This window comes from Vidua chalybeata, chromosome 1 (assembly GCF_026979565.1).
Source record: "Vidua chalybeata isolate OUT-0048 chromosome 1, bVidCha1 merged haplotype, whole genome shotgun sequence".
Taxonomy (NCBI): domain Eukaryota; kingdom Metazoa; phylum Chordata; class Aves; order Passeriformes; family Viduidae; genus Vidua; species Vidua chalybeata.
Window position 1 is genome coordinate 10824250 of NC_071530.1, and position 25887 is coordinate 10850136.

At 41.1% G+C, this 25887-nt stretch overlaps 1 protein-coding gene across 1 annotated transcript in view; it reads right to left on the reverse strand.

The window, feature by feature from the left end:
• Nucleotides 1-25887, reverse strand: part of ADARB2 (adenosine deaminase RNA specific B2 (inactive)) — a 305557-nt gene that overhangs the window by 76135 nt on the left and 203535 nt on the right. Inside the window, exon 3 of the mRNA XM_053960621.1 lies at nucleotides 24577-25481. Within this exon, the coding sequence (XP_053816596.1) occupies nucleotides 24577-25481 (905 nt within the window). The remainder of the gene's footprint in view (nucleotides 1-24576; nucleotides 25482-25887) is intronic.

The window sequence follows — 25887 nt, forward strand, 5'->3', positions numbered from 1 at the left end:
CTGGTCAGAGGCAGCCCCTAGGAGACAGCATTTGGGCATGGGGCTCCATCACAGCCAGCAACACCAGTGCCATTAAGGACTTCTTGTTTTAAGGAGAAAATGGCTTTCTTGGCCTTAAGGAGACTGTGGGCTGATTCTTGTTCTGATTTAGTGCCTGGCAAGAGTGTTTTTGCAGCTTGCAGCAGCTTCACAGGCATACATGGAAGTGTTCAAGGCCAGGTGGGATGGAACCTGGTTTGTGGGTGGCAAGGAGGTTGGAACTGGATGAACTTTAAGGTCTCTTCCAACCCAAACCATTCTATGTTTCTACATAATGCAGAATACAGAAAGAGCCCTCTTTGCTGATGATCTTGGTTTTTTTCCCTGGAAAGTCAAGGATCCAGGAACATTCATAGCACAAAATTTTCTAACAATCTCTTAAGAAATTAGCAAAGCCAAGAAACAGTACACAATCTATGCTGAGAATTTTAGTTTAGAAAAATGTAAATGCAAAACCCAGCTCAAAAGGCATGGACTAGTATTATGTGAAGAAGAAATAAACACTTATTAAGGACTGGCACATGTTTGTGCCACGGTTGGCAAAGGAACCACAGCTGCTGACGTCTCCAGTTAGTAAGAGCAGGGTGAGCCACATCCATTTTCATGTGGCAAGCCCAGTTGTATGGCTGAGATTGCCATTCAACATGCTTTAATTTTAGTGGATAAAGCACTTATAAAATCAACTCCTAAATCCACCATCACCAATAATTTCAGAAAGCTTTTTCTTTCTCCCTCCCTCAAAGTCTTTCTGCAAGAGTGCAGTCATGTGACTAAGGAAAGAATTCAGAATCTGAGCCAAACTTTGGCTCAGAAGTCTATTGAGACTTCTACCTTTGCTTAAGCAGGCATTGGTTTAGCCTTCCTGTGTCTTTAAAATGGAACTCTTCTGCTATTTTATGAGTTCAGCTTTTTGTGCAAAGCTTTTAAAATTTTTTCTTGTGCATTTTATTTAATTTTACAGCTGTAGAAATTTGGAATAGCTAGTGGCTATCAGGGATGCCTACCAATACACTTTTTTCAGCCCAACTAGCATTGATAAATACCTGTAGCATGTCTTTTGCTAACTAAAACTATTTCTAAAAATCTCAATGACTAAAAATCAGTGACTCAGAACTTACTGCAGGGGATTGCAAAGAGCAGCTCTCAATTACAGACTGCAGAGAAACTATAAACCACCATATGAAACAAGGGGTGGGGTATGGAAACAGACTTGCTCAAGAAGAAAAGACTTCACAAATGTCTCTTGAAAAAAACAAGAGATGACAGCCAATAATCCTTGTCTCCTACCTTTCCTAACAGATTTTTCCCTTCTTTCTCATGCACTACTTGCTTGTTTACCATTGTTTTTCCTCTACAGATTTTACCGCTTCTTCTGAATAACACTGATGCTCTTTACAAAGGTTTGTCTTGTTTTCACACACAAACTCCTTCCCCTCTTACCCTCCAGATGAGTTTTTAATTTCTTTTTTCTCCTGCTACCATTTCTAGTCTGCTTGGAGTAGAAGTGGATCTTGAGCATTACAGGTACATGGAAATGAGAGGGGAATACTATGATGCTGGATCTGGGTGGTACAACCTGGTGTTGGACAGAGACAGAACCTGCCACACATGGAGCCAAGGATGATACTCAGAGCACACACTGAGGAATGTGATCATCCCTGTTATCAGGTATGAGACATTCATTTCCAAACAGATTAATATCATGGGTATTGTTGGTCCTCAGAGGAGATCTACCTGTTAGCCCTGGCTTTGGATCAGGTACTGGAAGAGGAGGGACAGCATGTAACAGGAATGAAGCTCATTTCCTTCAGTGACTTTTCTGCTTTACCCCAATTTCAGAGCCTGCTCACAGTTCCTCACCACATTGGTGAGCAGAAAAATAGACCACCAACAGGAAAGTTCTTGGCTCCCTTTTGATTTTTTTTTTAATGATAGAGAAAGCTGGCTAGAAACTAGGAAACCGCTCTGTAGTTTACAAAAATTGGAAAATTCTGTCCTTACTGTGCTTTTTGTGGTACACAAGGAAAAACTTTCAATCATATTTGAAAATTAATAAGATAGAAAAGTCCTGAAGTCCAAGATAAGTGATGTGTATGTAGGTTAGACAGATGGATGGAGGCAAAGGGGCTTTGCTGAGACGTGCTGCAAAGAACCAGGTATCTAATACTGCACAACATTACCAATTTTGCTTTGTTTTTAGCTCCCTAAGACCCTCCTTTTACTTTGCCCCGAGGAGTGCTTAGCTGAGGAGCAGAAGGGGCTGCTGTACCAACTGCAGAGTAAATCAAGATGCTCAGAGTCCCAGTATGGAATTACCAATTGCACGGGCAGATGGGTGCACATGTGCAAATAACACGAGTTTGGCAGCAGCTGCGAAACGGCCCTGCTCTGCTGCATGGATCCTCTTGGATCTGCAGGCACATCCCACCCCGTGGGGGCTGCTCTCCTACCCCTTCCCTCCACCTGGGCACGCGCCGTGGCTGGGTGAGCGCGACGCAGCCGGGTGTCACCTCTGCCAGGGCCAGCGTTCCCAGTGCCTCCCAGCAAGCCGTGCATCATCAACTATTGACACGGCTCCACTAGACTGCCACTGCTGACATTTCATGTACAGCTTTAGGTGCTCTTGCTTTAATTCTAAAAAGCCAGCGAGGGATCGAAGGAAATGTATTTGTCCTGTCAATGTGCTCAAAACGGCCAGAGGGGAACTACAGGGCTGCCAAATTCCCACCAGCTCTTTCCTTGGCATCGCCCAGTTAAGAGGATGAAGGCCAGAATTCTAGTCAGCAAGTGAATACTGCTGCCTGCCCTCCAACATTTCAAATATTTATCATGTTAAATATCAACTTGGAGAATATTGCCTTCATTTAAACTTTTCACGTTCCAATGATTTTTTATTATTTCTATGGACCAAAATAAATGAAGAAAATGTTTCAGACTATACATGAAAGCATGCAAAAATCAGTAACTGGATTTTAAAAGATCTAGACTGTCTTGAATACATTCATTTTTCAAACATTTTTCTCTGATCTTTAAATAGCTTTTCTTGGAGCATAACATTTTTTTTTGAAAAGTCAAATACAGAGCATTAAGGGTATAATTACCATTTTAATTATAACTCAATCATCCTATCTACTTTGCATAGAAATTACAGCTTTTATGTCAGGATTTTGGGTACTCACAAACATTCAGGAGTAATTAATGCTAGAGATTTTCACTGTATATGAACTTTACTTTGTAGCACTTACTTCCATGGGCTTCATTCAGAATGTGTAAGTATACTGAATTTTATATTCATGATTTTCAAGCAAAAAAATCTTTCTACATAAATATCTGTAAAGCTAAGACAAAAAAATCAAAACTCGACAATCTTGAAAACCAAATGTATGTCTCCCTCTTCAAATGTGATCCATTCATGTAAATATGGCCAGATGAAATTCAAGTGGCAGCAATGAAAAAATCCCTTCAATCACTCTCTGACTAGACTCAAGGAACATTTCTGATAATTTTACAAATATTTCTGGAAGGTATTTAAAATTCAAAATTTTATTTCCAGACAGCTCTAACATCTATTTTTCCTGTTTGAGATTTTATTAAAAAAACCTTGTTTTAAGAGATTTATTTTAGAAAGTGAGTTTACCCCACAAATTTGCCCATTGTATCCCTCTGCATTTACAAGCATATATATGGGTGTAGGTGTACATGTGAAATTGAGCAAAATCAATGGCAACAAAGCTGCTTTTCATATGGTTAACACCATGATATCAGAATTAAGCTACTTCTCCCTTTCAGTGCCAAAACAGAAAATAAAATATTTTATGGATATAAATTCATGGGAATAAAATGATCCTCCATTTACAAATGGACATTGTTTCTTCCTTTACTGACTTTTTGTCCATTCCACACATCACAAAAGACTATTCCGTGCTTTTGTATCACCTGCCACATTTTTTTTTTTTTTTTTGCAGTGTGCTGGAGACGCAGATGCCTTTTTTCTTTCCTTTAAAAGCATGATAAAGCTATACAAATTTTACAGAGCAGTCTCACAGAACATGTCCTCTGTCTTTGTTTGGACATCAATGTTATCATGACTCTTTAACATTTCTGGCTCAGGTATTTTAGGGGAGAAGAGACTATTCTCAGGAGAACAAAGCTCTGGCTCAAGCTGCAGGGCTTCACCCCCCAGAAGTTGCTGTCTGTGTAGTGCAGTGGGCTCTTCTGCACGTGGAATTGCTTTTGCCTTCAGTGAAAGCTTTGCATGAAAGCCCAGGCCAAATCAAACCCTGTCTGGGAAGTGCTGTGGGATCTGGAGGGAAGATTCATGATGCTTATTATCAGCCAGCACTTAAGACAGATGTCTCACACTCTCAGTTGTGCAGCTACAAGTAGGTTACATCTGAAATGCATGTAATTAAAGCATTTATGCCAAATCACATTGGGCATTCTGCATATATATATATATGTGTGTGTGTAAATAGCTCAAACTTTTTTGATGGATAAATGAAAAATATTTTATTATACCCATCAATGGTATAAACTGAAGGTGAATACCTTTCACACTTGGACTGTTCTGTGTTCTTGACAGTTTTGCAAACAGCCCTCTCAATCTCTCTCTCTGTCCCTAATCTTTGCCAGATAAAACTAGGATCCTGAAGTAATTTTAATGCTGGTATCTGAAAAAAAAAATAAAAAGAAAGGAGATGTGAAATAGGAGGCAGAAAACTGATTTTATCAGAATCATCCAGCTGGCCTAAGTCGGTGTTGACCTGCACATTGTATAGTCACTTACCCCAGGGCTACAGAATTTCATACTGCCTGGTGCCAGGGAAGAATTCAGAAATGTCTAAACCCATTGATTTCCCATCAGCTTGAGTCTTGTCCACACAGAAAACTCGCACCTGCTGAATTTAAATTAGCTGTTAGTTTCTGTATGAAGCTAAACCAGCTAAGCACAGCCCATGTGTGGCTGTGTTATTGTCATGTACTTACAAACCAGTGGGGAGACAGGAACGGGAGCTCTGTTCTCCCCTTCCCTTCCCATTTTTTTAAGTAAGAGTCAATGATAATTTCACCTTCAGGCTCTGGAAAGCAGAAATTGGGCTGGCAAGGCTCAGTTCTCCTAGAAGATGACTCCAGTTATGCTGCTGGGCAGGTTTCTGTGTGTTTGAGCACTAGAGTGAGAGGTGAAGCAGAGCTCGCTGCCCAGTGGGAGCTCTCCCAGTGCACAGGGACTGGGCAAAACTGCTTCCTGTCCCCTTCCTGTCCCTGCACACAGACACTGCTGATCCAGCACACCATGGGCAATAGGAACAAGCTAGACTAGATCCAGATGGCTTACACCATCCAGCACAGCCTTAGCTAGGGCATTCAGCTTGGTAAGACGAGGGATAGACTAAGCCAGGGCCCTGGCAGAGCCTGTCCAACCTGTATTCCTGTCCTGGTGGGAGTGGGCTGGGCTGGAGCCTGCCTCAGCTGCTGTTGGGGTGGGAGCCTGCTCCTGTCTGCTGCCAGGGCCCTCACACACAGTTCCATGGTGGCACTCGGCCAGGAGCTGCTGGGCACAGGGACACAGAGGGGACCGCAGCCCCTCTCAGTTGCCACAGAGCTGCTGGGAAAATGCTGGACTCTGTTGGAAATAGGCTTAAAAGCACATTTTTTGCTCCCTGGAGCTACATGACGTGGGCCATAACATGAGCTGGAGTGATGGTCAGGCCTCTACCAGAGCCAGCCATGCTGGCTGGAGATGTCCCCAGCAGCTCCCCAGCAGTGCCAGCTCTGCTGGCAGCAGGTCCTTGTCCCAAAGCACAGGCTTCAGTCACCTCCACTGCGGGCACTTAGTGCACTCCTGTTGTGTGTCTCAGCAGGAACAAGATGTGTTTGCTTTTCTCCTCTTTGAGTGGACACTGTTTTATTAATTTATTGTGTCTGTACTGGGTTTAAAGTAGGTAGATCTGCTCATCTGCACTATAAGTCAGCTGCTGATCTCCTAATGAAACAAAACACCTTGCAGTGAGTCTCTGGAGTACCAGGGGTGCCTGAGTTATTGTATTTATAAAGTTTCTGAATATTCATGCCTTATTAAAAAATATGCCCTTTTCTAAATAAATTAAGATATTCATCTTAATGGATTGATTGTTATCATTCAGACCTATAGTAATTCCCCATTAAATTTTAGGAAAATGTCAGCTTCAAACTGAGCTCTAGGTTCTTTGCTACAGGAACGAAAGAGCAATACTAAAAAAACATCTGAAATAATTAATTTTTATTTTTATGCCACTTGAAAATTTTAAAAGGTCCATGCTAAGCCCTCAAAGTGCATTAAAAATATTTTCCCTGAAGCAAGTCTGGACTGCAAATGAGCCCTAGTCTCAAGAGTCATGTGGAAAACAGGATTTATGGTAAAAATACTAGGTCAGCATAAACAATAATGGTGCTGCAATGATGCTGAGGGCTGGGTTGGTTCTTTCAGTTTGTTTCTAATAGAAAGAAAAAAAAAAAAAAGCTTATATTCTTACCTAGAGAAAAATGACCATAGAACAAGCAATAATTCTTGCATTCTGTTTTGGTAATACCTTCAATTTAACAACTGTCTGTGAGAAGGAGTTTCTCACAATGAGTTATTTAGTCACTGTGCCATCTAGGGTATAACTGTCATTCTGAAGGGAACATCCATGCTATGATTTGCTGTCAGTCTGTTGTACACTGTAAGTCCATTCATTTTTCCCCCTAACAGGTGAAGATAATGATATGATACACAGTAAAAGATAGATGATAAAAACAATTCTTTAAAGAAAAAAAAAAACCAGACAGAAGGGGTTTTGCAGGAAAATATAAAATGTTCCATTCTTCCTTTTAAAGTACTATAATAAAACATGTCTGAAGTGAAGTACAGATAACAAAACAGCAGAGCATGGGTCTGCAATCCCAGCATGATATCGCATAAGGAGCAATCATGAAGCACTCCCATCACAGTTGCCTGTCACACATTATTAACAAGAGTGTTTAGGACTACTGAATAACCATGCTAAAGGGACATGATCCACTTACAAAAAAAGGTGCTGTATTTTTATCAGTTGTATTTGACTTGACAGTATTATGAGTAAATTTAAACCCAAAGATTTTAAAGTCAGACAGGGCTGTTTTGATCTCCTCATCAAGCTTCCAGCACAGCACTGACCATAGAAGTGTTGTCATGTTGCAAATAGCTCAGTAACTTGCTACTGAGAGGGAAACCAAATCAAAAATACCCTACTCTATCCTGATCCTGCTCATGGCAACTGATAAGAGCTTCCTAAAGACTAGAGAAGAGCAAATGTCACTCCTGTCTTCAAGAAGGACAAGAAGGAAGAACCTGGGAACTGCAAGCCTTGCAGTCTCACCTCAACCTCCAAGAAGGTGGGGACAAAATCCTCCTCCAAAGTTTCTCCAAACACAAAGGACAAGAAGAAGACTGAGGAACAGTATACATTGATTTATGAAAAAGAATTTGAGCTTGAGAGACCCTGATAGCCTTCTATAATGAAGTGACTGTCTTGGTGGATGAGGGGAGAGTAGTGGATGTTCCTTGCCTTGGCTTTATTAAAGCCTTTGACACCATCTCCCACAGTGCATAATGCACAAGCTGACAGTGTATTGGTTAGGTGGTTAGTGGGCAGCAAATTGGAGTGAAAGTTGGCTGAAAGCCTGGGACCAGAGGGGTAGGAACAGTGTCACAAAGTCCACTTGTAGGCATGTCACTAATGGTGTACCTAAGGGTTGACACAGTGCTATTAACCTCTTCATAAGTCACCTGGACAATGGGGCAGTGTACCCTCAGCAAGTTTGGGAGGAGTGGCCTCCCAGCACTGGGAGGAGTGGCTGATACATCAGAGGGCCATGCTGCCATCCAGAGGGATGGAGACTCAACAGGCTGGGGAAATGGGCTGACAAGGACCTCATGAATTTCTCAAGGAGACCTGTCAAGTCCTGCACGTGCAGAACAGCAGCCACAGGTACCCAGATGGACTGGGGGCTGACCAGATGAAGAGCAGATTTGCTGAGAAGAACCTTGGGGTCCTGGTGGATAACAAGCTGCCCATGAGCCAGCAGTGTGACTTCATGACAAAGAAGGCAAACAGCCTCCTGAGCTGTGTTGGAAAGAGCGCTGCCAGCAGGTCAAGGGAGAGGATCCTTTCCTCTGCTCAGCATTGCTGAGGCACACTGGGAGTGCTGGGGCTGCTGCTGGGCCTCCCAGTAAAGGGGAGAGATGGACACACTGGACTGAGTCCGACAAAGAGCCATGATCAAGAGACTGGAGCATCTGTCATAGGAGGAGAGGTTGCAAGAGATGGATTCTCCAGCCTGGAGAAGAGAAGGCTCAGTGGAATAGCATTAATGTACAGAAATACCTGATGGGAGGGAATGAAGGGCCAGATTCTTCTTGGTAGTGCCCAGAGACAGGACAAGAGGCAATGGGCACAAATTAAAACTTTAAATTCAATCCGACTGCAAGAAGGCTGCACAGAGAAGTTATGGAATCTCCATCTGTTGTCATACTCAAAACCACAAGTGGACATGAGGCTGAACAACTGCTGTACCTGGTCCTGCTTGAGCAGAGACTGGACTGGACTAGATGATCTCCAGAGATTCCTTCCAACCTCAGCTGTTCTGTGATCCCATTTATCAAAACCTTTTATAACCCACTTCCTACTTTCAACAAATTCCATTTAGTGTAATTAGTGATCATATTTCCTTTTTTTTTTTTTTTAAATTGAATCTTCCAATAGCAATCAGGGAGAAAAGAAAGCTAAAATTAATAAAACAATCACAGGCTGCATCACCAAGATGCAAAGTGCTACATTTAGACCTATATTAAGCTCTGTGGCTACGTTTCCTATTGACAATATCCCTTTAAATTAAAAAAAGCAAAACTAACTGGTGACACAGCCAGTTACTTTTTTTGTCACCCTCTCTTTAGGCTACTCAGAGATATCTGCATTGACATTAAAAAGCCATTATAAGCAATTTAAACTCTGAATTGATCCTGACACCTACATTCAGGTCTTCCTCACATGTCCTTTCAATAGTTCTCAATTCAAACTGAGAAAAAACATCACCCTATAAACAGAGAAGATAATTATGCTTTATTGATTAGCCCCTCAGGGTTTGAATGGAAACCAGGCAGCTTTCTAAGGAAAGGCACCCATCAATGTGGGTTTTAAGTTACATTATCTCAGCATTTTCTTGTACAAGTATTCCCTAAGTGTAGTTTTTTAACATGGAACCTGTACCAAACAAAAATTTTCCACTAGCTTCAGTGAAAGCCAGCATGTCAATGCAGATTTATAAATGGTGACTTTATATACCTCCCACAGCTGAATCCCTGTGCTACTGCTAGGGGTTTACCCTGGCAGGCAGCTCAGTCACACACAGCTACTTCCTTCCTCTCTCCCTCCCAGTTGGATATGGAAGAGAATCAGAAGGGTAAAAGTGAGAAAATTCACAGCTTGAGTTGAAGACAGTTTATTTGATCTAATATTAATGCCCTAACTTGTGAGTTTCCCCCTTTCCTCCTTCTTCCCCAGGCTGCTGTTGCTGAGTATGATGTTACACAGTGTGGGATACTCCTTTGGTCAGTTGGGGTCAGCTGTCCTGGCTATGTCCCCTTCCAGTTTCTTGTGCACCCCAGCATTTTTGCTGGTAGGCTGTGGTGAGAAGCAGAGAAGCCTTATGTTGTGTAAGTCCTGCCCAGCCACAGGTAAGACATTGGTGTTTTATCAACACTGTTTTGTTCACAAATTCAAAACACAGCACCATAAAAGCTGCTAAGAAGAAAATTAAGCCTATCCCAGCCAAAAGCAGACACCCACTCAGTTTCCTCCTAACACTGGCTCATTCATCTCATGATACATGGCTCATACCCCATGTACCATGAGATAACCTCATAACCCCCACAGATGCATTGTGGACTTCCCCCTTTCCCTAAGAAACTGCAACCCCCTCCACAGCTGCCAAAAGCAACAAGTACTCTTGTTTAATCCAGTGTCAACATTGATTGGCTTCAATTTTGTTAAATAAGGATTTTAACACCTGCCCCATCTATCCCATAACAAATGTACCACAGCAGATTCATCAACAGACATCTGACTAAGGATATTTCCAGTTTACAGCTGAACCTCTAATCAACCATTTCTCAACCTTTCTGCTTCTTGCTAATAAAGCCTGTCAGCAATCAAAACTAGATGTTAGAAAAAAAGGATAATGTAACCATTCTATGTCTGAGTTTATCTTACTGTCTGAGAAAAGGAGAAATAGCTTTGTTATGATTACTGACAATCTTTTGAACTGGCAACATACTGCATTGAGAAAGAGTGAAATTGTTCACAGCTGTTCCTACAATACATTTAAACTCTGATGATCACTTTTGGGTTACCTACACGGGTACAAATAAAAGAAGCACTGGTTTTTTTTCCTTGCCTGATCCCTTGGCCCCACCAAGCAAGCACTGAGATGACTGCCCTCATATTTGCACTTTCAGGTTTTGTCCCAGACCAACACCTGGGCTCAGCATCTCCATCCACCAGAACCCATCACCCTCTGTGATTCTTCAGGTTCAAATTAAATCATACCTCTAAAAAAGAGAATGCACAGGCTCTCTGCACTGAGAAGAGAAGAAATAAGACAAAATGGAGACACCATAATGTCTTGGTATGCCTTGCCAGCATGCTGCCTGGCTTGCTTGCTGCTGCCCTAGGGGTGACTGCATTGCCTCCTGTGCAGGACAAGTTTGGGTTGCTCTTTCTCCTTCAAAGTCCTTTTTAAACTGTATAGATGAATGAATGCCTTGAGATATCTTATGCTATCAAATATAGTTGAACAGTCTCAAGGATTGCTAAGAGCAGCAGAAAGCTGATCACAAAAAGCTAATTTGGAAAGCAGCCTGAAAACATGCACAGAAATCTCTTTTGCAGAATATTCACATCACATGAATGGCTGCTATCATGAAGGGAGATAAAAGGATGGGCAAACTTCTCTGATTGCTTCATTGGTCCTTCTAGATTCTGCACTGCAGTTGCTGCAAAAAATATATGGAAAATATGCTGATGGAATGTATGGAAAATGTATGGAAAATATTTGGCTGATAGCTCCATACCCTAAACTAACCACAGAGTTCCCATGTACTTCATTAAACTCACATAAAGAAGCCTAACTTTGGACTTGCATAGAAAATGGTCCCTCTGCAATTGTTGTTAGTTGTTTAGTGTTTAGTTGTGTTTAGTTGTTCATGAAATACAAGATGAAAAAAAGAGAACATTTTGTTGTACCTAGAATTATCCCACTAACTAAATGTATGAAAAAGCTGTGATATACAGGCCACATTTTTCACAGTGATAAAATAAGAATGACCTCTGTGACTTCATTTAGGTTCCACCTCTCCTGAGTTATGAGCCACTCCTCACTTATAAGGTATATCCCATATCTCACTCAAACCCTCAGTGGACCACAAAACTCCCTTCCAGGAAAAATTATGCTTCCCTCAGTCTGTGGAGGATTACCCATGTCAGGCAAAGTTATATTATTGTTTTTAGTGCTGCTAGGAATTACTTACTTGCAGGATGTTTCAGCTCATTACCTCAAGTTTTCATCAGCTATTTTCCGAGCGTGGTAACCTTTGTGATGCAGGTACTGTATATATCTACAGTATTGATTCTGCTTCTCGGCTACATTACATGCAATACATGTAAACAGAAAAGTGTTTCACTACCAGCTGGTAAGGTGCAAAATGGTAGCTGATCTTGCAGCGACAAAACACAGATAAAACCTTGAAGTAATCAGCTGAACTGTCATGGAACTAATTCCATGATATAGTGGAAGCAATTATTTGCACTTATGTGTCTTATTGGAAAATACAATCAGTGCTAAACCAATCCTGTTAGTGTTGTCAAGGACACATTTAGCTCCAAATGCTCCCCTTTTAATCAGTAACTGGTTATTAATTAATTAGGTAGTGATCATGTTGCTTTTCATACATGTGTATTATTATTGCACTTGATATTGTGCCTCTGCACCGATCGCTGTTAATTTGCAGCAAGTGCAATTGTGTTAATGTGCTCTAATGCCAGCTATTATCACAAGGATGGGGCAGCTGACATTTAACCTAAAATTTCACTGAATTGTTCTCACAGCTGCTTCCTTGCAGCTCCAGCCTGCTGCTGCCTGGATGAGGTGTGCTGGGAGAGAGGAGATCGCTCCTGATAAAGGAAGTGTCAGAAAATGAAACCTGCGATGAGGCAATCAGAGCTAGGAAGGGAAATAAGGCTGAGTAAGTCGGGAGACACCTGCGAGCCTGTGCCCTGGCAGGGGCAGAGCTGCCCACTCCCTGCCTGCAGCCAGGTTGCTGCCTGACACCAGCAGGGAGTGAGGCAGCAGAGGAGCAGGTAATATCCAGCAAGTCGAGGGTGTCTGACAGCTCTTGCTTGTCAGCTGTGCTTCAGGGAAAGATGTAGTCCCTCTTTGGTCACAGCTCTGCAAAATCATCAGTTTTAATGGTGGGGGTGAGGCTGCTCGTGGAGAGCAATGAATTTGTTCACAGCTAATGCAGAAGAAATCCTTTGTCCTACTAGTATTAGTGATGCTTACCTGTGCTTACTAAATAATGTATTTTTTTCAGATTTTTCTTCCAGTCTGAAAGCTTTAAGCAGGACCTGATACCAACTGAGTCAAGAGAGAAACAAATACTAATAGAAACTAGAATTTATCTGAATTGTATTTAATAGAGGCCAGAAGCAGTGAGCTAAGGATATTTAGCTGAAGCAGTTCAGTCAGAGATAGCTCAACTTTTTAGTGTGCTTATTTAAATAGAGAGGCCTGAACTGGAGATTAGCTATTTATCAGCTGCATGATGGAATGAGAAACAGCTGCAACATATTTCAGTGTAAGTTTTATTTGCTATAAATCCACAGGTTCAAATTCTGCTCTGGTTTATGCCTGTGGGAATATGGAATAAAGGTATTATCTGCCCACGTTGTTTTGTGCCTTCATGCCTATGTATTTCAGAGAAAATTCAGTTTATGTTAGTTCAGTTATTCCCCATAATCTCTCAACCACAAAAAAGACTTTTAATATTTGTTATGGTAGCAGGTATATGCGCAAGAAAATAAGCTCCCAGAATACAGTACATGGCATAGGTAGCAAAACACAGCTCAAATTACTGTCAAAGAATTTCCCTGTGCATGCCTTTGCAAGGATTTCACTTCAAGGCTGTGCTTCAAGACCGTCTAACTCCAACAGTTTCCTTCCCACACTTGTAGTTTTTGCTTGATTTTCACCAAGGGGGTCAATTCCACCCCTCACTCCATAAAAACTGTTCCCAGGTCTTCAAGGGAGTAATTTCTGTATTAAAAGCTTCCATTTCTGACTCCAGCAAGTGCCCTCATATCTGCAGCTGGGAGCAGCCCTGCTCCTGCACAGTGGATGCCACAGCCTAGGAGAGGCAAGTGGCCCATGCTGATCCCCCTGTTGGCATCTCATGGTTTGAAAGGGAGAAGAAAACCCAACTGCTGCTAACCACTACAGTAGGAGTGTTTAGTTTGTTTGGATCAATTTTTGTCAAAGGCAGCCTGGAAGCTTTTTTTTTTTTTTTTTTTTTTTTTTTTTTTTTTTTTTTTTCCCTCCAGCTTGTCTTTGCAAAGTTTCTTTCTCTTCCCCCTGCTCAGTTCAGCCTCATTGGCTGGCTTAACTGGTGACCTCTTGTTATCAAGGGCTCCCCCACAGATCCCTTGGATTTGCACAAGTTGCTCCTGGTCTGCCACGGGGAAGCTTTGCTCAGATATCTGCCAGATTTTAGCTTTGTTACACGGCAAGGATGTGCCTGTAAAGACTATCTAGTTTGGCTTGCTTGCTTGATTTTTGTTATATAAAGGAGAATGTTATTTTTTAAACTTTTTTTTTCTTTTGGAGAGAGGAGGGCTTAAATCTCTCTAAGTTCACAAATGTTCAAGAAGAGATGCAGGCAAAGATATAAATTTAGGCTCCTGCCTATTCATAAGTGGAAAAAATTCAAAATATCTATATCAAAGACTAGTAAATTTGAAAGTCATGCTACTTTTTTTTTTTCTTCATGAATCTAGGATTTAAAAGAAAAATCTATGCACTGCAGCTTGTCAGTGTTTTGGGGAATGCTATTAATTTCTTCCCATCAGTGTTCTCCACAGCATAGTGACAACAGTAACCTATTCCTCCTGTACTTTGTTGTCTCTCAAAGTCAAAATATAAAATATGCAGCTGAAGGCTTTTGCCCTGCAAAAGCAGAGGACATCTCCTATCAGTAGTATTATGATTGTGACCAAAAATATCATACATTTAAATAAAGAAAAAAAAAAAGGAAGGGAAAAGTAATCTTTTCTTGACAGTTCATATGGCAGTACTTTGTGGCTTTGTTTTTAGATATTTTTTTTGTGAATTTGAGTAAAATAGCTTAAAATAGCTTTTTTGTTTTAGCCAAAAAAAAAAAATTAAGATGTCTTGCTATCTTGTCTTCTCTAATTAATAGCCAGCACCAGGTGGAAGGGAAGTACAGTCCAGACTCCTCCAGACATTCTGAGATACTTGCCAGAGTAAATGTTGAAAGTTCAGGCTATGCCCAAACCATCAGAGAGCCATGAACTATGATCTGCAGGAATTTGCTGCAGCAACGAAGGTGCATCTTTGAAGAAGTCATGCACAGAATGGGTGGAGATATCTTTGTGTCAACAACTCATGCCCCTATTCTGGTAATGTCCATGTAAATCCATACAGGAAAAAGTCCTGACTGGATTTAATTGAGCACTGAAGGGAGAACATGCAATGCCACAAAAGGCAGCAAAATATGACAGTGTTTTAATGTATTGTCACTCCTTACTGGAAATAGCAAAACCCTTGGGCTGAGTTGCAAACTCAGTAATCCATAGGATCCATAGGAGTCAATGTGCCATGGCTTTTTTTTTTTTTTTTTTGTTTTTTTGGTAAGAGCTGATAACTGCCTTTAGCATCTCTGAAGGTGTTTTCCAGACTGGTGACCTTCATGGGCAATTCCTCTTTTCTCCATGTGATTGTGTTATGAGCTGCTATAAACATTATTATGGGACACTCTTTTCATGCTGCTTTCCAAGCAGTGCCTGCTAACTTTTGGCTCAGACAACATTTTTAACAGCTATGTGATATGTTTCTTTTTTTTTTTTTTTTGTGCAAATTGCTGATACTCAGGCACAAAAACTTCAGTTTTTGTGATTTGTGTCCTGTAGAGTGCATCAATCAGCACATCTGCCCCTTATTGCTGCCATTACCATGAGTCTTCAAGGAACTTGACTGCTGTCTTACCAATCACTGCTCTCGGCTTTTTTCTAGCTTGCTCTTTTTTTTTGTCTGCTCCATGTTGATGGCCACTGGCTTGGTTTGCAGAGGGTTTCTGTGTAGCTGGACCAGGATTAAACAAGCATTTCTGTTCCTCTCTTGGACCCTGTTTCTCTGCAAAGACCAGGACAACCAAGGCCTAACAGTATCTTTGTTCAGCTGTTCTGAGCTGCTCTCTATAGGATGGGTACACAAGGGTCATTAGGTACTGGGAGTTAGAATTACTTGTGTGTATTTCAAGGAGAGTAGAAGAAAAGAGGGGTCTCATTCAGAAGTAATGAGTTTGTTCTCTAATATCCCTGTGAGGATTATTCCTTAAAAGTACAGGGCAAAGTTGATTTGGATAAGAACTAATTATCAAACAAGAAATGAAGGCAGTGTAGCTGTCTCTACCCTCCCCACCAGACTTTGGGGACACACATTATTCCTTGTGTTTAACCTATTAAAGCAATGACCCACATAAGAGGGAAAGGAGTTGATTTTAATTATTTCTGTGAGCATTAGTGCCCAGTTCATAGAACATGGCCTAAAAATAGGAACTCGATAAGAGCATTCAACAAGAACAGAAAACTTAGAAATCATGGGATGCTTAGATTATTTTTCTGAACAAACCAAACTGCATTCATTTTATTAATTGACTATGTTTGCTCAGAGAATGTACTCTTTACACCTTTAGTTTTTAAAGATGAACTGGATAAAGAGAGCAAGAAGGGACAGCACAAAAGAAATTGCAAATTAGCATGGCTTCAGTAGTATGGGCTCATTTGGATGACATCTCATTGTAACACTGATTTTAAGGTACCATTGTGTGAATTCAGGTCTGATTATGGGGCTGGTGTCTGCAGCAGACATGATGACAAGTAGGTTAAGAGCAATCATGCTTAGGTATTTTCATATCTTCAGTTCAGAAGACAAATGGGAAATAACTGCTTGCTTGGAAGTAGACTCTGACTTGTCAATTAGAAAACTAGAAAGGCTGAAAAAGGAACATGAATTTGACTAAACAAAATAATATTGCAGTATTAAAGGTAGAGGAGAAAAGTTTAATGGATGCATTAATATTTTATGTGTCTTAGAATGCTGTCTAAGAAGTTGATGGATATCATGAGGCATATACAATGTTGATTGCTTTCACTGAATAAAATGTGATGAATGGAGATGGATAATTTGCCCACTTTTCCAGTGGTTACATGTATTTATCTCCCTTTCTATTTCTCAGAAATTTGTAAAAATATTTTATCTTAACAAAAGTTCACATCATGCATCATGTATGTGCAAAAAGAAAAAAAACAACACCCTTGCTCTAAAATTTTGCTCCCATTAAAAATCCAAACTAACTAGTAAGATGTTCATATTAAGAGAGCACTATGTGGACAACAAAGGATTTTACTGTCTCAAAGAACTTCAGCCACTTCTCTCTGGTTTTGTAAACATCTAAACACATGAATCACATTTTACATCCAGTATAACAAGTCCAAAGTCTGTTCTGTCCATTACTTCTCAGCAGTCCTAAGATTAAGCCCTAAATACTTTCCCCTTACTGAATTTTATGACCTGCATTCTAATTTTTTTTGGGGGGGAAGGGGGGGGATGTACATAATTGTTTCACATTGCACTATGTGTGAACATTTTAGCTGAGATAAAGGTGCAAGAGAAATGTTGGTTTTCTCCATGCCTACTACATAAATTCACTATTTAAAGGCTAACACTTGAGAGAAAAATAAAATGGACAAAGATGTTCCCTTTTCAGTGGAAGGGAGCAGTCCCTCTGCTACATGTGGCACTGGGATTTTCAGCAGCATCACCGGGAGGCTTTGAGCTACTGCCCTGCATAGGCATTTTGTGTTGTTAGTTTTCCCCTCACATGATGATGGATCTGCCTGCCACAGGGCTGGCACAAGGACCACAAGAGGGAGGTAGTCATCGTAAAATAAATGCTAGGAGCTTGCCTCTGGTACTCTACATTGAAGGAAAATACTGCTTGAATAATTAAGGCTTCCTCGATGTGAATACAGATAAAAATAGATAAAGAATATGGTTTTGGCATGACTTTAACACTCCAGTTCAAACAGAAAATGCCTTTCATGGAAGTCAACCAAAGAAAAATTCACTCTGGGCGCTTGTATTACAGCTCCATTTAGCGGAGCAGAACGATCATGGCTGTATTTAGTAGGTAATAATGAAGCATCATAAACAAAGTCAGGATGCAAGTCCAAGATTAAGCGGCAGCTTTAACAAGGTCCAGCTTGCCGGGAGCTTTTTGAAGTGTCCCTAGCTCACTTACAAAGCCAGAAAACAACAGAAGCAACTCTGACAGCTGTGACAGTGTCTGGTTTAGAAGAAGGTTTTATGTCTGGATGACACCAGACTGGGACTCAGCTTTCATCTACTAACTAGGTCTGCTGGTTGCTGGAGCCCTAATCATTCTGCACAAACTGTTTCACCCTAATGAGTTGCGCAAATAATAATTCTTCACAAATCAGATCCACACCATCAGCTTCATGGATAGACAAGGCTGGTTTATTGAGGTAAATAGCACAAGTCAGCAGAATCCATGCGAGGTCTTGCTAGCCATGTTTAATATGCAATCTAGAATCTGAAGGGAAGAAATCAAATGATATTTATGTAGATGCATGGATGATATGAAGTATTTTCAATAACTAAAGAGCTAAAGGAGCACCCAGCAGCCAAGTTAGATGGTTAAATCTGATTTACCCTACTCTGAATGCACTGTAATCACCATGGACCCTTACAGTTTTTATAAGGGAAAATTAGAAACTTTTGATTTTCCTTTCTTTTCAGAGGAAGAAGAGGTTTGGATTGCTTATAAGCTTAAATTACATAGAAAAATACCTTTCAGCCTTATAGATTTTTTCCTTGAAGATATTACAATTATTTTTTCACTTCTGTAAATTAAGATTGGCCATTCATTAACTAATTACCATGATTATTGCAGTTCTTCTAAGTGTTATTAATTAGGTATGCGGTACATTTAGAATTTAACATCTCATTTAGGAGAGTTTTGTTTAGCATACCTAATGCTCTGAAAGCCCTGAGCATGCTCTACATCACATAGGACTTAAAGACAAGTGCAGGGGAATCTTTTGGGGATTGGAGTTATCTGTGGCTGGGAGTTACACAGAACAGCAACTCAGGAGCAAAAGAGAGAGGCAGGGAGTGTGGAGATGGATACACCAACTCCTTTCTGCAGCAGAGAACTGAAGGATTATTGGGGCTCAGCTGATGCAAAGTTATGTGTTGTTTTGCAGTGATGATTGCTTTTCATGTGCAAACCCCTTAATGTGCCTACATATATGTGCTGATGCTGTGAGTGCAAGCAACCAGAGTCCTTCCTACCCTGTTAATTTATTTCCTGTAATTCCATGTAGGTAGCAATTCTGCATCTCCATTTGATCTTGCATGGATTATATACATTAAACCAAAGTAATTTCTTCATCTGAGACTCAAGCTGTAATCTCTCTGGGGCAATAAATATCTTTTATGTTGCTGTTGTATGAAGGGTGAGGAGGTGGTCCTTGTTACTCAGCTGTGAGCCTAGAAGTGACTACAATCCAATTAGCAGCCAAGATAATAACAGTATCCAGTAAACTAATGCTGTGCCTCTAAATTGGTTCTTTTGCCATTGTTTTGCCTAAGAAACTCTAATCCTATAAATTTCTTGATTGCCTGTAGTTCTGATTATAAAAGCAACTTTCCCCACCTACAGAGCAAGAAATAGATGGCTGAAAATCAAATGTTATTTGCATTGCAGAGGCTTCTCTCTGGTCCCCACCATTTCTCTTTCTAGCATTCTCCTGTCAGGAGCGACACACACATCCCTATCAGCTGTTCCTCTTTGTGCAGGAGAAAACAGAGAAGTTTATAAAACTATGTACCTGCTCAGTTAACTAGACAAAGCTCTTCACAGAAACCTGTTGGAACAGCTTCTCAAAGCTCAATGCCTGCTCCATGTGCTGCTGCTCTTCACACTGGAGTCAAATATATCACTGCCAAACTCAGTCCTGGCTTAATCGTGACCCAGGTGAGAGGCCATAGCTGTCAGGAAGTTGGTGAATGAGGATAGTGAGAGAAATAAAGGAGGCAGAAACAACTGATACTGCATGAAAATGAACCAGCTTTGCAACGCAGGGCAATAGGTTTCTGGAGGGGGGTGGGTGAGAAATGTGGGGTATGTGGCTTTCCCTAACATGGTGGTTGTTCTTCCCATGATGATGCCACCTTCTCATCAAGGTGGCACTGAAGTTAACTGTCAGGAATCCTTGACCTGCTCAAAGTAAAGAATCACTGCAATGTGGGATTGAGGTTGCTTTAGCCTGAAGATTAAGCTTTTGGCAAATAGGGGATTTAACTGGATCCAAAAGGTTAGCTGTATTTGGCAAAGAGAGAAACCCTTCTTCTTTTTGATGATACACACACAAAACACAATGAAGTTTTGTTAAAATAAATAGACAACCACTGCTCTGGAGGCTCTGGGTATGAAGAAGCAACAGCAGTGTTAAGCCATTTCAAAGCAGAGTGAATGGGATTTTCACACCTATTCTTTTCTAATTTAGGTTCATTTGAAATCCAGGCACCACTCTTTTACTAATTTGTTACGGCAGTATTAATTAATGGTATTGCTCTACAGCAGTAAGAATGTAATTTAGACAAAGATAGGTTAGAAGGACTACAAGATTAGAAAAAGAATTGCAAGTTGGTCAGAAGCAGCTGGGGGCCACCTTGGTCTTCTGAACTGAACATACTGCACTTGGAAAGCCTGGGAGTGTGTGGATGAATTTCTACCAATGCAGACTCATTAGGGCTGGTTAGGTCAGAGCCCTCTGGTGCTGCCTCCTGTATTGGAATGTAAGAACATTAGCTTCCAAAGTGGGAAGAAACAATTGTCAGACTTCCACGAGAGTTTATAACTGAAGAAATTGCATTTTATTTGATGGACAACATGAGTTGAGACCAACTATGCCAGGAAACAAGGAGTAATAGTTAGTGACTTATACAAGGTACAGTGAAGAGTTCTAATTTCCATTCTCCTGATTCACTTTATCTCTGCCATGAGTTTAGCAGATCTCCAGGCTTAGCTTCTCCAATCAACATTGTGTGACCAGTCGCTGACCATGAATAGTATTTATCTTGCACTTCAGTGCCTAGCACAGATCAAACCTCTGGTTGAGGAAGAACTGGCAGATTGATGGGCAAATCTTGTGACCATTTCAGATGGTTCTTGGGTTATCTCAGCTACCTTCTCTACATCCTATACAAGGGCAAGTGCACACATCTCCCAGTCACTATTGTACCTCTATGAGACTCACAGAAGTAGATTGATGCACTGCTGATGGCAGTAAAGAAGGCATGATCTCAATTATTTTGGTTTTAAATGATGAGATTAAATGTTTTTTCGTGGTGTAAATTGTAATATGCCTTTGCTTACCTTTTTATAATTTTGCAGTTAGCCCAAACACATTGTGCAGCAATCACAGGAAAGAAAGTCAGAGTCACAGCAATGCTCTTTTAAGAAAACACTGGTATTGTAAAGTGCTCAGAATTTCATGGTGTGTTTTCAGTCAGTGTTTTCATGGTGAAAGGCAGCTGAAGAAGCAAGCTGGATGGCAAAAGACCCATGGAGTTTATCTATTTCTGGCTTTACTATTCTTGTATTCTTGTACCCCTTTGTTTCACCTGAATCAGAAGAGATCAAGGTGACAGGGTTTTACATCCATGCTGTGTCATTTCCTGGTGGCTCAGGAAACCTCCTGTGTAGACAGCACCTCTCAGGACAAACTGGATGATACAGAATCACAGAGTCACAGAATCCTTAAGGCTGGAAAAGATTTTCAAGATCCTCAAGTCCAACCTTTGACTGACCATCACCATGCCAACTAGACCACATCACTAAATGCCACGTCCAATCATTTCTTGAACACTTGCAGGGTTGGTGACTCCACCACCTCCCTCAACAGTCCATTCCAATGCTTAACCACCCTGTCAGGGAAGAAATTCTTCCTGATGTTCAGCCAGAACCACCCTGGCACAGCTTGAGACCATGTCCTCTTGTCCTGTCACTGGTTGCTTGGGAGAAGAGGCCAACCCCTACTTGGCTACAGCCTCCTTTAGGTAGTTCCTCTTATTGTGCCTCTTTTGACATTTTACACTGAATCTCCCTTAGTCAGTAGAAAAGTGTCTGTCTGTCTGAGGGCACACCCGAGGCCCAGGCTGAGGGACACCAGGTCCCCTGGGAGCCCTGAACAGCAAGGCATAAATGTTAATGATTTGGATGCCTAGCTCATAAGGACATCTGATTTTTTTTTAAAACTTTCTTGGATGCTGTAAAATCCGAAATTTCAGGACAACTGGATTATAGGGTATATGACTTTTGGCTATTTCCTGTTTCCAGTCAGGCTGTAACCACAAAAAGCCTAATTGTGGCCTCCTAATGCCACTGAAAACATCAAGGCAAACAGGAGCAGAGACATGCAAAATTGGAATACTCTTTGTAAAGGACAAACACAGAGAAAAACACACTCCTGAATTCTACAAAATACTCAAAATGTGCTGAAACTCTTACAGCTGATCTTTTTTGTCTGTTCTCACTACCAATGAGTTAGCTGTTTGATATTCTAACAAATACAATGAAGCACATAAAAAGAGTGAATGGTTGCATAGGACAATAGTTGCTCCTTATTCTGTGAAAAAATTAATCCCTCCTAATATTTCAAATTTTACTCCTAAGCTATTTGGGTTTCAGGGTGCTCTTCTGCTTTTAAACACTTATGGACATAAACCAAGACTACTAAATAGGAATAGTTTTGAAAACTTGGCTTGAAGCATGTCTTTAAAAATGTGGTTCTCACAAGATCAGGGGGACAAGAAAGAGCTAAAACAACACTTGGAGCAGCTGGCTTTGACCACAGCTATTGAGAGCTGCACTCTCCCCAGTATGGTTACACCATTTCAACTGAGCAAAGACCAGATGGGCTGACTGAGGCAGTGAGCAAAGGCAGTCACTTGATAAGGTACTGCACAATGCAGTGAGAACAGGAAAAGATGCTTCTGGATTTAAAGCTTAAGCTGAAGTCAGTGGAAATATGTTGGTTTCTGTGGAATTTGAATTATGATTTAGCGAGTAACACAAACTCAGGTTTTGTGTCACAGCTGCTCTATCTGTTGAAGAGAGCAGCTTGTAAGGAGGTTAGCAGAAATCAGTGTTAAGGCTTATCTCTCAATTAATGTGCAGAATGCTGGCATTAAAAGTAATCTTTTAGTTGGACAATACATAACCACTCAAGAAATACTGACGGAGAAAGTTCAGTGACACCTTTTCACTGACATTTATACTTCCAGAGCAGTGAAGAGAAGAAGATAAGGAGGGCAGCAGTCTACAGAAAGGAGAAAAGGCCATAAAAAAGGGAACATACACTGGAGAATATGTCACTTAATGAACAGTTGGAGACTGAAGTAAAATGAGATATTCAGGCAGAAGGTGAGTGTAAAGCCAAGAAACCAGGAAATATTTCAGAGAGCTCAGGAACTGAGGCAATGATCCTTGTGGTGTAGTTTCAGAACATGACAAACCAGAGGTCAATAAATACATGGTATTTACCTGCTGACACACCCAGCAAAGTTCACTGGGGGCAGCAAAGCAACCACCAGAATGGGATTAGTTATGACTAGAATTCATTTGGGTAAGGAAACACTAGAGGTATCTCATTTAAAACTGTGTGTACTTTGAAGGAGCACTGGAAAGGTGAAACTGCTGTGTTAGCTAAGGTTTCCAAAATGCCTGCAAAGCACTCTGTTAGAAGATCACTGTTATTATTGAACTATGTTTTTATCTCACTGGTTCATGGAGTTTGCAACCTGGAATTAAAAGAAAAGTGGAGGATTATGGTGTATTTTAGAATTTCTCACATTTAACGTGTTTTCTTTTTGGAAACATAGAAAGGAAACTTCTGGGTGACCAACTATAATTCCTGGGTCCTGAAGGCAGTCGTGTTACCTAGAGGATTAATCTCCTATCAAACTCCTTGAACATATAATGACCATCTTTACTAATGTTAATGAGAATTGCTACTCATAATTTGCATTTACACACTAGTTAAGGATCTTGAAGTGTACTTTTATATAATATGCTCATTTTTATTACAGGCATATTGAATTTAAATGACTTGCCTAGGGTCTCACAGCAAGCCAACAGCAGAATGACTTGTAGTGCTCCTAGTGCTTTGCATTAAATCCTGGACGTTAACAGCTCCCTTCACAAAGGGAGCTTTGTAGCTGTAGATCACCTCCTGATGCTGATGAATCAAACCTTTTCTGATAGTGCAAACAAATCCATAAATTAATTGAACTCATGTAATGCTTCCCAGTGTCTGCAAATCCTGACTTCCTGTGAACTTGGAAAATTGACACAAGTCTGAGTAATGCTTAAATAGCCTTTGGTGTATGACCAACTACAAAATATTCATGTGCTAAGTATGCATGTCAGATCTATATTTTCTATATGAATACAGCAGTAATCTCTACTTTTGTTCCAGGAAAGCTTCAAAACTTTCAATATACTCTGTGCTGTTGGAGGCATATGTGAAAACAAAAAACAAAAACACTGAAGCCCTGAAATCAAACCAACTAAACAAAAAAATAACCCCCAATAGTAAGACTATAATAAACAAAATTTCTTAACTTTTCCACTGGCAGAATTGCTCTGACACAAGCACATTCCTTATCACTGATGTCTCCTCTGAATAGCATGATCCCCATCAAACATTAATTCTAAAAGGAGGAGATGGAGCATCCCTTTATATATGGGCTCCTCTCTGTTAAGAAGGATGCAGTACCACAGAATTGCCTGAGTTTTCTGCCTGTGTCAATATTATCGTTGTCTCTAGCAAAGTGAAATGTTGGTATTTCCCCTTATATTTTGCCCTCTCCTCTATGCCTCCCATGGAATGAGCTTCAAATTGTACCCAATGATTTCAGGATACTATTTCCAAGGTTTTGCCTGTGGTTCTTTCTATGGGAAAAGGGTTGTTTTGTGCTACAACACTTGCTGTAACATGAGGGGAACCATTGCGTAGACCAACAACAGCTACAGCAATACCAATCCCACTCATCAAAAGAGTTCCTCCGATGCAGTGGCAGCTACCCAGGAGCTCTCACCTGTGGCAAATGGTGACATTTACTCCTGCTGGGAATGTGACTGGGCAGACGAATGTTAAAGAGGGCCTGCAAGGCCGCCTGCGCCGCTTGCCCCTTGGCCAGCTTCTTGCTACGTCCTGAGCCTTCAAACGTTCTCCCGTCCACTCGCACGGCCATCACAAAGCTCTTGATGTGCTGCTTCTCCACCGTCTCCGAGAGGCAGACGTAGCGCAGGCCGGAGCGCAGCTCATTGAGCAGCACCACCGGGTTCTTCTCGCTCTCCGCCTTGGCCATCCTGTGCTTGCCCGGCTTGGCGTGGCCCATCAGGTCCAGCGTGTGGCAGAGCAAGCGCCCGTGCCGGTAGGCGGTGGAAAGCAGCTCGTTATTGACGGGGTTGTAGACTGAGAAGTCCTCGCTGTGTGTGGATGGTTCGAACTCCTTGAACAGAGTGTCTGGGAAGTCTGCCTGGTCGGAAGTGAAGTCCGTGGATGGGCTGATGCAGTTTCCCATGGCGAAGTGGGCTTGGCAGGCGTTGGGGAACTGAACGAATGATTTCAGAGCTAACTCTGCGGCACGCATTTTGGCTTTCTTTTTTGTTGGGCCTGTGCCTTCAAATGTAAGTCCATTTACTTCCACAGCAACAGCAAAGACTGGAGCATGCACTGGACCTGTCTGGGACACCATTTTATATTGTAATCCTGGTTTGAGTTCGTGTAGCTGAACCAGAGCGTTCTTTGGCGTCACTGACCATGAAACTTTCTTCCAGATAAGCTGGAGTTTGCAGAAATGGCCATTATTGCCTTCCTCTAAGGGTCTTTTCCTCTTACTGCTAGTTGTTCCCCCTCTTGCCCTATCAGTAGATGCTATTGGATGATCCTCCAGGTTGCCAATGTTTCGATTTTCCTTTACTTCTGCACTGCTGGTACCTGTCAGTAAAGAAAGGAAACAACTCGCATTATAATTGTCATCATCGTAGCTGACATTATGCCTAGGGCTGTCAGAATAGCCAAAAAAGAAAAAAAAAGAAAAATAGTTGCTAAGCCTTTTTTAGATGTTTTCCTTAAATATCTGTATAATGGTTGGTTTATTATTTCTAGCACAGTTTTTTCGCATGTTCTGAATGTTTACTTGTCCCTAAAGGTCTGCTTCTATTAGTCATTAGCCTTCTGTTTTAAGAAAAGATTACATCATTCAAAGATGAAGCATAATGGATGCCATGTGACTTAAATGAACTGCTTGATAATTGCTAGTAAAATTTAAATAGTTTGCAAAATTCCCTTAGGATGACAATTGTTCTATAATCCATGTGGGTGAATGCTTATGAACACATTA